We start from the raw sequence: 15,385 nt of genomic DNA, 5'->3' as shown, positions 1-15,385 counted from the left end.
ACTTATTTTGGAGCAAATGACTTCGTCGTTTCACAATAAACTTACATGTTCATGTTGCAGGGTTTTTTGCTGCGGACTGTACAATGGCTGTTCGACAAACGGCTCAAGAAGCAAGTAGCTCTTATTTTCTACGTTATACAGTGTGAAAACACTTAAAATGTATAAAGTAAATATCAAGCTTTAGTTCAGAGTTACAGGTTAAATTTAGCGCCATTGAATCTAGCATAAACCAACACGACATAACAAGCTCTATCGAATCTGTGGCGGGATATCTAAACTAATGAATAAGAAACTCGTTCGTTGAATGTAAAATGGTTAGTTTTAAGTTTCAGTATCTTTTAATTTTCTTTTAGTTTTAAAGTTGCTTATACAGTATATTGTTATTTCCAACTCTAAAAATTTAGCTTGTGGAGTTCCATGATATTTAAAACCGTTTGATGTAAGCCCTAAGCTAGAAAAGGTTGACAATGAGGACTTCATATTTCTACCATTGTGTTTCATAGTAAACATGAAATAGAACGAAATATTTAGTTTTACGTTTCATGTTTGGAGACCGATAATCAATGAAAATAAATTATTATGGAAATGGGAAAAGAGTAATCAAAGATAACACACAGGCAGGATATACGGAGGTTGTTCAGCCTACGTTTGGCCGATTTCGTTCCTTCCCCCTCCCTGGCAGATTGGACTCACCCGACTGGCTTGTGGCCTCCTGCAATGTTGTGCAGTGGCTTCCTGAGGACGGAGTTGTTCTTACGCGCGAACTAGAATAACGCACAAAACAGGACCAAGATTGCGAGTGTTGTGTTAAATTTGTTTACAAGTGTGTGGGTTTCCGCTCTGTGACCAAAATGCCGCTCAAACTAAGCCGGTTTTGGGAAGGCTATGTTGCGACTCTTTATGACGCCCACTTTAGTGTTTCTGTCATTAGAAAATAGTGCAAAAAGAATGGTTGCAACATCAGTTTAAGTGGAATAAAAAAAGTTATTAAAAAGTACAAGGGCAACGAAACTCCACCATTTGGATCACCAACGAAGTTGCCTAGGAAGCGAGAATGCACCAAGGCCACCTCCGCCATGCAGAGGAAACTTTGCAAAATGGCAATGCAAGAAAGGTGTATGGTTAATCGTCTTGACGTGTCTTTGGGGACTGTGAGCCGGACGTTACACCATCAACTCAAGCTGGAAAAAGTCATGAAAGCTCGCGGCCATCTTCTCACGGATGCCCACCAAAAGGAACGAAAGTGTAACGCCCGGAAGGTGTACGAACGACATCTGGCTAAACAAAGGTGTATGTACATCGTAACGCTCGATGAAGCATGGATTTACCTTTCCGACTGCGGCAAACCGAGAGCCATCATGTACCGAGAGAAAGGCGCCAAGAACTTCAGAAGGTGGATCCGTGTCTGTAAAGAATCCTTCCCAAAAGGGTTCATGGTCTTTACTGGCTCCTGTTACCGATGTAAACTGAAGATTCATAGGGTGGCGAAGAACTGCAAAATAAATTCGCAGTATTTTCAGGAGCTGATCATGCGGCCGATCTACGAGCATGAGATTCCAACAATGTATGGAAATGACGCTAATCTGGTGCGCATTCACATGGACAAGGCCTCATCACATACCTCACGATCGTCCCTCGCATTCTTCAGGGACATGGAGGAGGCAAGTGGTATACAGGTGATACCTTTCAATGAGGTACCTGTTAAATCTCCAGATGCAAGTCCTATGGACTATTGTGGAGTTGGATTTCTGAAGCGGGCTTTGGGAAAACGGCGTGTGACAACTGTGGAAGGACTTTGGAAAGCCGTGCAAAGGGAATGGGACAAGTTTCCCCTCACATTTCTTCAGAGAAGCCTATTGCAGTGGAAATTACGCTGTCGGACTATTGTTAGGAACCAAGGGAACACATCGAGCACTTACGGACCTGGCGCCATGGATTCTGCTAAAATTTTTAGGTAATTCGAAATTGGCCAAATGTAGACTGAACAACCTCTGTAGTCTCCTATATCATCCGTTCTCAATCCCTGGGCAAGGTATTACTTAAAACGTATTCCTCTTGTAGTATAAACTATAATTTTTACACAGTTTATTACTTTTAACCGGTTTGTATGTTATAACTAGTTATTTCGACTCCTTTTATTTATTTATTTATTTACCTTATTTTATCATAATCTTCCATTGTTTGGCACCCTTGCCTTGAAAGGTAAGGATATCTCCTAATGGAATAATGACTGAGTAAAGGTAAGGGATCATACTTTCCAAACCTTCACGCAACAAGAGATGATATACGGGGGTACATACAAAAGTTTCCGGCCCTGACATTGAAATACGCGCCACTGGTAGTAAGCTGTTAATGACATATGGTGCCATCTATGGAAGAAATAATGAATTAATTTCAATTGTTCAGCTGTGTCAGTTCGTTGGAGGCAGTCTTTTGAATCATTCGCTGTTATTTGAGCTCGCTTCCTCCATAACAATGCTCCAGTCTACACAGCTGTTGTTGCCAAAGCTATAGTGCTAAACCTGAGCTGTAGGGTGGGTGATGAATCTCCTCGAATATTTGTAGCCTTGACAACAATAGCTGTGTGAACTGGAGCATTGTCATGCAGGGTACAAGTTCAACGCACAGCGAATAACTTAAATGACTGCTTCCAAGGAACTGACTCAGCTAAACAGTTGAAACTGACACATTATTTCTCCCAGTGTATACTATGAACAGCTTATTATTTGTGGCATAATATTTCAATGTCAGACCAGAAACATTTGGAAACACGCACGTATTCAGAAATTCAGCATTATCCTCTCATGGCCTTTACCCGTCCGGCCTCAGGTACACATTTTACAGATCCTAACTAACCCTTGAACCATATTGGAACTATGCTAGAACGTGAAAATAAATTACTGCTTCCCATACACTGGGCGTAGAACCAATGGCTGCCCAACTGCCAAGTAAGTGCCTTACAGTCCACGCCACCATGGCTGTGTCATTCTTGCTGTACTTAATTTAATTAATAATTCGCATCACAAATTCTATAAATATTACTTCGCAAGGAAAGATAAAGGTTAAGAGGTTATTCTCAAATCTTTCAATTTTACACTATATTACAAGTTTTAAATGATTGACATTTCATGTTTTTTCTTGCTTTTATATATATATAAAATTTCATTTCAGAATATGGAAAATTTCACTACTTGTTACTTCTGCTATGCGGGGCTGTGTACTTCAACAGTGCAATAGGAATCACTATTCTATCATTTGTATTGCCATCAGCACAATGCGACTTCAGGATGGCGTCAGAAGATAAAGGATGGCTAAATGCAGCACCTCTTTTAGGTGAGTTATATAGTCTTCCTCATCTATAAATGCAATGATCTTTGGTTCTCAGTGTGATTTTTCTCTAAATAATTTCTGAGAGATATATATGTTCTTATCATAAGCGCCGGAGAAAATAAAATATTGGGGGGGGGGAGTACTCAAGGTTGTCCACGAGACGAGATAAGACAGTGTTTTTCGAATACAGAGATGTATTTTCCAAGATTAGTCGGGGTAGTCTTTCCTGCACCACTGTTCGTTTTCCCCTCTCCCCCCTGAATTAAAATAAAGTGCTATTACAGTACATGTTGCTTAACCCAACGTACACCAAGGTGGGTTAAAAACTGCACAGATTTATTAGGATAAAAATTTTTATGGATGTTTCTTTAGTATCATGTTCTTAACTTGACCGATCGGACCTACTCGTGTATTTTTTTTGTTTATGGGCTAGGGGATAAATTACAGTTGAACTTGCAATTCTGTTAGTCATTTGTTCATTATTATATAATGTTGTATAAGAAGTGTTGATGAGTTCCTGCTGCTTTTAGTGCTAATAAGTAGTTTCTTTGTGCAATGAAAAACGAAGAAATATGTGCAGAACTTATTGTCATTTGAAATAACAATATAGTGATCTAGACCTTTTTGAAAATTCAACAAATTGACGGGGACTTCACAATACTGGCATCTTGTTAAAATAAATTAGAGTAAGTCACTCAAAAAGCAACATTTAGGTCCGATCGGCCCTACAGAAACAGCAAATACTTGTTAATTGATATTCAGCGCCTCTAGCGGCGTTAATCAGCAACATCTAACAACAAAATTACAGCATAAATATCTCCTATATTTTGTGTGATAGAAACACTACAGATCATCAACACAAGAGGCAGCACTTTAAAATACAAGTACTGTAAGGACAACTCGACAAATTAAAAATTGTGGGTCCGATCGGACGTACGAGAACATTTTCTTACACCACTCTAGTAGGTCCAATCGGACCCACATGGCAGCTAACGTGTTAAAAGTGGAATCCTACGTACACGAAGGGTGTTACGCGTAACGCCGCACATCAAGGAAGTGTTAAAAAGTGTCTGTCACATAAATCATTATTTTCTGTCCCAGAAAATGTAATATTCGTCTCAAATTATGTACTAACTATAAAGCTGAAGGCACAAAATAGAGAAACCTATTACATTTTCTGATTTATGTGGTGGACATTTTTAAACGGTCCCGTGGTGTGCAGGGTTACGCGTAATCCCTTGGCGTACGTAGGGTTAAACAAATCCAATCTTCCTTTCGTTTTTAAATCTTAATTTTTCAATTTCTGCGAATGAAATATTATTAGTTAAAGAAAAGAAATTAATGAATTTTCGTTAAACTTAATGTTTTTACTTTTCCTCCTTACAGGTATGGTTATGGGCTCGTATTTCTGGGGTTCCTTGGCTGACGTAAAAGGACGGAAGTGGCTTCTTTTCGGAGCTCTAATATTGGATGCAGTATGTGGCTTCGCATCAAGTATTTCCCAGTATTTTGGGTTATTCCTCATCTTCAGATTTTTCAATGGGTTTGCGTAAGTCATTGTTAACATTATTTAATAAGAAACTTAATCATTTAGTAACTTTTAAGGAATGTGGTTTACCAAAGCTCAATTATGTACACTCATGTCCAAAATGATTGTCGCATATCTATAACTGTCTTCTTGTAAGAATATACTTTGACAATGATGTTACAGGGCACTTTTAATACTGATACTATGTTTATAATCGGGAAATGTATACTTGTGATAAATTTCATAGAAAAAGAATCATAAATACGAAAATTAGAATGAATAAAACAAAATGTTGCTAAATGGAGAAGAAAGTTTTATTTTCGTTTTATTGTTCTTATTTACTGCTCTTTTGACATGAAATTTGCCACATACATATCTTTGCCGATTATACGCATATTAACATTATAAGAAATTCCGGGCGAATTCGTTATCAAATTATATTCGTAGAACAACATAGTTGTAGACCTGCGACAATAATTTTGGACATGAGTGTACATTTATAGTCTGTCCATGTATCCGTCCGTCCGAGTGACAATGAATCTCGAGAAATACTTGACAGATCACAATCAATTTTAGCTCCTATGCAGAGGTTCAAAGGCTAAGAACAGAGTTTCTTTGAAAAGGTGATATTTAAACCGGAAGTGGTAGAAATAAACCATTTCCGGTTTAGCGTTCATAATTATAGAGCAAGAACTGTTATAAATAGCGAGAAACTGTTTTCTACAATCGTTTAAGCGTCCTAAGAATAAATTTTGTCTCCATCTTTAGCTTTCTAGATAAAAATTACCGAGCAAAGTAGCTCAAGTGGTAGGGCGTTGGCTTCGTATTCGGGAGGTCGTGGGTTTGATTCCCGCTGCCGATCATCCTGACTGGGGTTTTCCAAGTCATACTTCAGTCCTACTAGGCAAATGCCGGGATGGTACCTACTAAACAGGCTCTGGCCCAAACTTCCATTGTTTCCATTGTTATTGTTAGGTATCCAGTATAAAATGGCTTCTGATCTGTACTGTGTCTGGTGATTGTTAAATAAATAAATAAATAAATCCGGGAATAATAGGGATTTGTTGCTACTCTTCAAATTTCATATATGTCCTGCAATTGATAGTTAAATAGAAACTTTCCATATACTGTTAGGCTTACTAAATAGGCCTAACTACACATTAACATTCTCATATATAAATTATATATCAACACTGCAAATAAATCATTAACGAAATATACCACTGGACACGTACTTTAATGCCAAATATGATTTTCACTGAATATATCAATATACAGACACACACAAAATTTGGACAATATAAACAAATATTTCGTCCCTTCTTGCAAAAGTCATATCAACGAATATAATATGCAGAGTCAATACAACTCTTTCTACTTTTAATCAGTTTCATATTACCAATACTAACACATTTAGTACATCTTGCCAATCTCCCAACAGGATTCACTACAACTGTTGGTTTCATAGATCTACAGAGCCAAAGGGATAAGTGACAGCGATAAGCGGTTTTTGCTATCAATGTTAGCGTTCAAAGAATGAGTGCCAACTTATCTCTTAAGTCTCTATTCAAACCGAAAGTGGCTGCAAATTCAGAAATAAACTATTTCCTATTTTAACGCTAATCGGTTTAGAGTAAAAACAGTACTCAGGGAACGGGTCTGGGAGATTCTTGGGGGTGGTTGTGAAAGACATTATTTTCTTTGTCACCGGGCTTTTGCAACACTGATGGCTGTGCCGATGAAGGAGCGAATGACCCTTCGCCTCCCTGGATCTGTTTGATTGTAATAGATGGCGAGAAACGATTCTCTGCAACCAATTAAGAGTTTTAAGAATAAATTTTATCTTCACTGTAATCTCTCAACTATAACCGGAAGTGACACAAATCAACTACCGTCAAATGGGGCTACTTTGATACAAAAATAACACATGTTCTTAAATATTTTGTAAACAACATACTGTAAACCCAATGTTATATTTTTAAAACCATGGCACAAAAAAGTGCTATCACTCTGTTGATAACCATTGTTATCGGATAGTGTCTTCAGCTGGAAAAAAATGAAATACGAGTGTTCAAAGTAGCCCCATAAATGGGGCTACTTTGAACATAATGTTAATTGTTATTATAAAATTCTGCCTATAAGCTCTATGGTATTCTTTGATATTGAGTTTAAAAGAAGCGAGTTTTATGAACATTTTGGTATATATTACATAGTTGTGCGATTTTCCTAACGGTCTACAGAAAATATTTTTAAAATGTACTTACCCAATATTTCTTGAAGGTTGATATCCATCGTATCACTACTGCAACTTGAATATTTAAAACTTTAAAAGGTCTCTCTTGTAGTAAGAGGTCCGTATGTTCATATGAATCTAACAGAGACGTTTTTAAAGATACGCAAATATTTTTTTCGGTACGATGGATAAGCACTATTCACACTACACAGGATGGTAACAAACTATTTGTATGCGATTGGAACATGCTTGACCTTATTGCAAATTGAGACCTTCAAAAGAGATGCCACCAAACTTAAGAAGCACTCGATTACTAAGAATGGGCTCTGGTAACATCGGAACAATGTGTTTTGCACAAACCATATCACTGTCTACATTTTCGGGTCAATAGAATGTCATACTGGTACCTGTTTTATTAATGCGCGTAAACTTGACTTTCCAGTTGCAGCTCTCTTTGTCTATGACTTGCCCAGTATAATGTCATTTACCTTTCTTTAGAATATACCGTACTATTACCCACGAACTGATTTTTAGACCCACCAAAATCAGCTGTTCATAGTAGCCCCATTTCTTACCTAAAACGACATCTGGTTTTCAAAAATTCACCAAAATTTGAATAGAGTCATTGGGGGTGAAGTCAATGTATTAAGGATAAAATGCACTACACTGTGCTTATGCAGATAGTTATTTGAAAATTAAAACTCATGCTAGATACAGTGAACCTTTTACTATAAACTCAATGGAAATGGACGTACAAGTGTGAAACAATAAAGTAAGGAAAGAGAGAAAAAGAAAAGTCGGCGACTTACCCGCTTCACCCCGTTTGTGGGGGTGAAGTCGGTAGGTGCATGGGGTGAACTGGGTACATGTTTATTACTAATCATATGTTCTACTAGGTACCACTACTTCGTCATAAACCATTATATCTTAATACATCATCACTAGAAATTTTCCACCTTCAAGCACACTTTCAATTCAACATTGTCTGTACACAAAGTTCTACTACAAACATTCAGTTTAACATTTTCCACAAACAAACTGTTTTTTTTTTTTTTTTTTTTTTATAAAAAGCACCGACACAGTATTCGTGATACCAGATGTCGCAACTTTGGCACTGTATCCACTCCAAGAATTTGGTATATGTCTCGTTGCTGAATGGTCGTCCACAAAACCCACAGATGTTTCTGTTGTCAGCAAAATCGGCAGTACGTGCCGCATTGCCTTGAGTACTTGCCACCGCCAACTGAAGAGACCTAGGTGTAGGTCTATGTGCAAACTTACCTCGTTGCCCTGTCAGCTGTGAAATATGATCGGGGGAAGTAAGTATTTCCGTGCCCTGCCTGGCTCTTTTCTCTGTCTTGTGTGAAGCTCTCTTTGCAGGAGAAGGCAGACTCTCCCGCACTCCAAGCGTGACCTGTGATTCCTGTCTTGTCGGTTGTTCATTGTCTAGCCTTCCTTCTTCATGAGACGCGTTCGTTACAGAGACGTCGATAATTTTGTCATCACTAATGGCCAGTCTGTTCAATGGAAATATGCCAGTAGCTGTAAAACCTGCTACACCATTTCCCAATGTGGCAGCTTTCCCCCATGCCTGATTCAGGAGCTGACCGAACTGTACTTTTGTTAGTGATCTTCCTGGGTTTGAGAATACCCACTGGTTGCAAGCTTGTTTAAAGAATAAACTAAGAGGGCGAAAGACAGCTTTGTCTAATGGTTGTAAAGCATGAGTCGTGTGACTCGGAAGACACAGAGCTGTGATTTCGTGTTCAAGGCAGTACTCTAGTACTTCCAACGACTTTGTGTGGGCTGCATGGCCATCCATGAGAAATAAACAAGGCCCCTGTGGCTTGTGTTTGACGAAGTGTTTTAGCCACTCTAGAAACTCAACGTCGTTGACGTAACCAGAATCCGTCATTAGCACTTGGGAGCCTGGTGGTAAACCATCACGATATTCGTTCTTTAATCGTTTCCCTTTGAAAATCACAAACGATGGGAGAAACATGCCCGTAGCATTGCAGCACGCAATCACTGATACGTTTTCCCCCCTTTCCTTGGATGTAAGCGACACAACATCACGTTGCCCTTTTCTAGCGACGACTGCGTCTGGAGGCTCGTTGTTCAGAGGCAATCCAGTCTCATCTACATTGAACACATTTGCACCCTTATCTTGAAGATTGGGTTCAATTAATACCCTTTCCAGCATATTGTAAAACTCATCCAGTCTTTAGCGTGTTAAACCAGAAACCCGAGCTTGCGATATGCCAACAGGTGTCTGTATGGAAAGCTCTGAGTGGCGACGCATAAAGCTGTAGAACCAGTCATGCCCTGCTCCACGGCGCGCTTTGTTAAACGGGTGATCTATTTGCAACCATTCAGCATAACGAAAGGCTGCCCTACGAACGTCACCCTGATGTAACTGGGAATCCCCTCTGTGCCAATGTTAGTAATCGGTATGCTAGAGCATTCTCTTGATCTACACTGAACACGGGCTGGCCACCTATAACAATGTTAACTGTGCCTATCTTACCTTGGTGTACGTGTCCGCGTAGTGTCTCGAAGGGAACACCAAAAGCCTTACTTGCTTTGAAAATGGAGTCTTCAGCTTGTACTGCCTTCACTGCTGCTTGCATTGTCGCCGGCTTCCATTTCATGATAGGTCTTCTAGAGTTGGTCCTCTTTTTGTACGTTCGTGGCATCTGAAAATTAAAATACAAAATTGTCACACAGGCGAATAGGTCTGCATTAGTATTACTAACCTAAGCTACGTGAATGTATCAATTATAAACAACTCTTGTGTCACATGGACATTGGAGTGCCTTCCTCCCCTTAACGGAGTGGCTAGCATGCTTTTCTGTGGTGCGCGTAATCCCGGGTTCGATCTGCGGTGGAGGCACTCTTTTACCTAAATGTTTTGGAGTCCACTGTTAATAATTGTACATCCTGTCCTATGTAGCTATGTTAAAATGTACGCAAACGGAACAAATGTGCACATTGGACCGGATGACCATGCCGTGATTGCACTGTTGAGACATTGCTTGACCATTGCTAAGGAAAGCTGCTGTAACATGATACAGGTTTGCGTTGTAATTACGGTCCAGTTGTAACTCGTTAACAATTGCAAGTAAAAGTTTCATATTTATTATATTCCAGGTTCGGTGCGTTATTTTGGTTACTGAAACACGTGGCGTAGTTGCTAACGCCTTTGGTGCGAGCTGTCCCGGGTTCAATTCCCAGTGGGGTCACTCGGTCGAAAAGGTGTAACAGCTTTTTCAGGTCTGCCATCCTGAGAGATTTTTCCTGGGTTTTCCTCATTTATACCAAGCAAATGCCGGGTTGGTATCTAACAAACAGGTCCCAGGCCGCTTTCTTCCCCACCCATTCCTTTCTTCCTTCCCTTTCCCCGGATTGTATGATCGCCGAGGGACATCATTCCTTACACGTGAAGAGCTTAAGGCTATCGATTCCGGAATCCCCATATGTATAAATAAATTAAAGAAATAAATGTACGCTTTTCAAAGTCGGAAATCACGTCCAAACTTCTACATCTTCTACATGGATACTACTTTATTGAAACATGCATTTTTCACCATTCATACAGGAGAGGTCTGGTGCTCACTGACCCCTTGTTCTGATTGTGCCACTGTGTTTGATTATCGAGTGCATCTTAAGGCCAAGTTAGGTTCAAACACAGCTATAACAAACATTGTATTTATTTTCATGCTGAATGTTCATTTTACAAGCATGGAAAAGACGTACCGACTTCACCCCACACAACAGTACCGACTTCGCCCCACATAGGTTACCCCATTGTTTCTCTGCCAAATTACTATTAGTTCATAAAGCATCAAGACAACAACTATGTACTCTCTACACAGAAACCTTATCTTACCTCACAAAAAAAATGCGCAAGTCAAAACTACACGTGCAACTCATTATACACCTTAGGTTCTCCAGAACGAAACTTATAATAGCAAGAATAAGCGGCATGAGTGACTCACCTTCCACACAAGGAAGTCTCGTGGTATGCTCGTTCTGCGATCCAATTTCCTTCTTCTCAACCTCGCTCATACAGCATGACTAACTGTTTCGAAAACAAACCTTTCTTCCCTCACTCGGCTCAACACGATGTTGTCAGTTCGTCATACCTTACACACTACCGACTTCACCCGACTACCGACTTCACCCCCAATGACTCTATAGGATAGACAACAACTGAACCTATTGGAATCGGTAGATAATGGCTGAGATTTCATCAGTAACACTGATTTAGGCAGTTACTGCTTTAAACCAGAGTTCCAGAGACACAATTTTCTGGTCGACGAAAAAAATAAAAAAAAAAGATCGCTCCATATGTAATATTTTTTCTCATATATGCTTCTAAGTAAAGCTTACAGATTTGTTTTGGTTGAATTCAGAACACTCCAAACTACTACTTGTAATATACAAATGAGCCACAAATGACTTTTCAGGACATAAAAATTTTGATTGAAACATTTTCCCAGTTTTGTTCAAAGTAGCCCCCATGTTCATAGTAGCCCCATTTGACGGTACTTCCGATATCAACGTTGATCACTGCAGAGTAAAAACGGTAATTGATAGCGAGAAGTCAGCCCACAAGGGGGGGGCTATGACGCAAACTGCGTCATTGAAATATTTGGGTGGGTTAAAATCTATACAAAAATGTTTGAGGGGGTGTAAAAATTAATCGAAAAGATTTTTTTTTCATGGAAGAACACTTATGGATAGACAATTTGGGGGGGGTCATGGGCATAAGGGGGGCACCACTGAAGTGGTTTTCTACAGTCAATTAAGTACCTCAAGAATAATCTTCACTTCTGTCTCTACTAAAACCGGAAGTGGTAGATAGAGATCTAGTATCACTTCTGATTTCAATATTAAGACAATGTCATGCCAAAGAAATAAAAGCACGTGTTGTACACGTCACAGGGCTACTTGTTTTATTACTATTTGAATGAGATTTAGAGTTTATAGTGTTGGTGTGAATCATAAATACAATTAAGCAAGTAGCTTCGATATTGAGTCGCAGACTTTATATCATGGAAGCGACCACAGAATCTGAGAGGACTTAATCACAGCAAAGAAGTCTAAAAACGTTGTAATTGGGCACATCGGAAAGTTGGATCATAATATTGGGTGCTTTGGCCGAGAACAAAAATGCCTATAGGATTTGGCAAGAATACACATAACTTTGTTCCTGTTTGCTGTAGATTCAGCTAAAATTTACCTGTGAATTTGACTTTGAAGCTGTAGCCATTAAATTACCAAGTGTTAACATTTGTATTATATGCATTTATAGGTCGCCATCCGGCATATTTACTGTTTTCTTAAAGAAACTCGAAAGTCTTTTGGATTTCATACGAAAAGTCTTTGAAAAAATGATCATCTGTGGTGATATTAATGTAAATTGGATAGTGGAAGCAAAAAAGAAATCCGATCTACGAGATCTGCTGAATGTGTACAATCTCCAAGCGCTAGTGGATGTACCGACACGTCATAATAAAAGTGCGCTAGATCAGTTCATCATTAGTAAAAATCAATTTGCCTATAACCTTGAAGTATTTGATCCCGGTTTCTCTGATCATGATGCGATTATTTTAAAAATCACTTTAAACAATACCACTGTTCTTAAGTCTAAAGTATACACAGTTACAAAGAGAATTTTCTCCAGTCATAATATGAAATATCTAAATTTCTTGCTTTCTCACGAGTCTTGGAATGGCATATACAATACGTCTAACACTGAATATAAGTTTAAATACTTCTTTGAAACTTTCTTACATTACTTCAATATGGCGTTTCCAAAAGTTACTCGTAAAATCCGGACGTCGTCCACTAAATCGTGGTTAACTAAAGGCATTAAAATTTCTAAAAGTAACCTATTTAGATATAATAGATTACTCAAAATAAATACATCACTTCCTCACAGCTTTCGAAATTATATTTTTAAGTACAGGAAAATATACAGAAGAGTAATTAAAACAGCTAAATTACTATCAAATAGCTCCACAATACTTAATTCTAGTAATAAAGCTAAAACTATGTGGAAAATCTTAAATGGTAGAACAAACAACAAAAAGAGCGACTTTGAGTATGTTAAAGTTGGGGACGAAATTATTAAAGAACCTAAGCGGATTGCAGATGTCTTCAATGATTATTTTCTAGATAGTGTACCATTACCTGACCCCATACAAACGAGTTATGACGACTCGATGAAATTTCCAATGCATTCACATACGATCTTTTTAATTCCAGTAACAGTAGAGGAGTTATGGAAAATATTGAGTAAGATGTCTAATTCGGGATCTTCAGGTTTTGATGAAGTTCCAGTGACTGTTATTAAATTTTGTTTTCCTTTCATTGTAAATCATCTCTGTTATTTAGTTAACCTATCTCTTGAGAAAGGATGTTTTCCATCAGTGTTAAAAGTGGCAAAAGTAATTCCTCTCCATAAAAAGGGGAGTATGCATGATGTAAGAAATTATCGCCCAGTCTCCATTCTTTCCACGTTTTCAAAAATTTTTGAATATGTGATGAAGTCACGACTCTGCAATTTTTTGAAGTCATGTAACTTACTATCACCATCACAACATGGCTTCCAAAATAAGAAAAGTATTGAAACAGCCTTGTTTGATTACATGTCCAATATAGCTCTTGAATTAAAAAACAGTAAATATGTTGTTGGCCTATTCATCGACTTATCCAAAGCTTTTGATACAATTGATCATGCTATTCTTTTAAGCAAGTTATATGCTTATGGTATTAGAGGAGTAGCTCACAACTGGTTTCTCTCTTATTTATCCAGTAGGCAACAAGCGGTACAAATATCAAAATTAGCTGCAGATGGGTTTCAAACAACTTGTTCGTCTTTATCAACTGTAGTCAGAGGTGTTCCTCAAGGTTCCATTTTGGGTCCTATTCTCTTCCTGATATATATAAATGACTTGTTAGAATTTATGCATCCAGCGAAATGTATTCTATATGCTGATGACATCAGTATGATAATATCAGGAAAATCAATAGAAGAAGTTGAGAGGAAATCTGACATTTTTACGGACAAATTAGTAAAATGGATAACAGCGAATAGGTTAATTATAAATCATGATAAATCGATTCTCTTACATTTTCATTTTCCAGGAAAACCGCGTATATCACCTAGAATAAAAATATCTTCTAACTTACTCCAATATTCTTGCATAACAAAGCTTTTAGGTGTAATCATAAGTGATGATCTTTCATGGTCTGCTCATATCTCCACTTTAAACAAGAAACTAAGTAGCGTGTGTTTTGCCTTATACAAACTTCAAGGTACTGTATCGAGAGAAGCACTTCTTAGCTTTTACTACGCCAAGTTTAATTCATTAATTAACTTCGGCATAATACACTGGGGATCTGCTGAAAATAGTTTAAGCACTTTCCGATTGCAAAAGAAAACGATTAGAATAATTTTTGGGTTACCCACAAAATCGTCATGTAAAAAGGTTTTCATAGAAGCAAAAATTTTAACACTCCCCAGCTTATACATCTATAAATCTATTCTTTTTACTGTGAAAAACAAGCATCTTTTTATCTTTAATAAAAATGTTCATAGCCATAATACAAGACAAGGTAGTGACATATTTGTGATGCATCAAAAATATGCTAATATAAGCAAAACCGTGTACATGAATTGTGTCAGATTGTATAATAAACTTCCTCTGTACTTGAAAAATATGACCAATGTTTCCATTCTTGGTAAGACTTTATATAATCTACTCACTGAAAAGTGCTATTACACAATTAAAGAATATTTAAATGACTCATTAACTGAAGAGTTGGAAACAGATACTTACCCGTGAGTACATGCCTGGTGTGGTAGAAACAGTTACCTAATTATGTGGTTTTGTATTTTTAGAAAGATTGCATGATGTATACTTCTGGTACTTCTGGTACTGACTTTTTTTTCTTTCTTTCTGACAACTGTAATGCTTACATGAGAATTTCTCATGCTTTGTAAGCTAATGAAACAGGCAAATAAATGAAATGAAATGAAATGAAATTTCCTGGTATTATACATAAGTCATTAAAACCTTTATTGATGAATTAATGACAATTTTAAAATTACATATAAATATTACTGATAAGAAAATTGATACATATCAATGACTGAACATTATGTTAATTTAACTTCGTCTGACAATCAATGCATTTATTTCTAAAATCATGCCTTAAAAACTAGTGTTAAAGGAATATCCATAGAATCCCCATTAATAATTACGTTTAATCTTATTTTTCAG

General features: G+C 37.7%; 1 protein-coding gene across 1 annotated transcript in view; it reads left to right on the top strand.

The window, feature by feature from the left end:
- The window catches only part of LOC145679621 (synaptic vesicle glycoprotein 2C-like), a 47,394-nt gene that overhangs the window by 14,952 nt on the left and 17,057 nt on the right, over positions 1 to 15,385 (top strand). Inside the window, exons 3-4 of the mRNA XM_081750197.1 lie at positions 3,172 to 3,333; positions 4,717 to 4,879. Coding sequence (XP_081606323.1) covers positions 3,172 to 3,333; positions 4,717 to 4,879 — 325 coding nt within the window. The remainder of the gene's footprint in view (positions 1 to 3,171; positions 3,334 to 4,716; positions 4,880 to 15,385) is intronic.

Source organism: Thermobia domestica, chromosome 2, assembly GCF_964235325.1.
Source record: "Thermobia domestica chromosome 2, izTheDome1.hap1.1, whole genome shotgun sequence".
Lineage (NCBI taxonomy): Eukaryota > Metazoa > Arthropoda > Insecta > Zygentoma > Lepismatidae > Thermobia > Thermobia domestica.
This window is presented reverse-complemented; position numbering and strand designations above follow the sequence as displayed.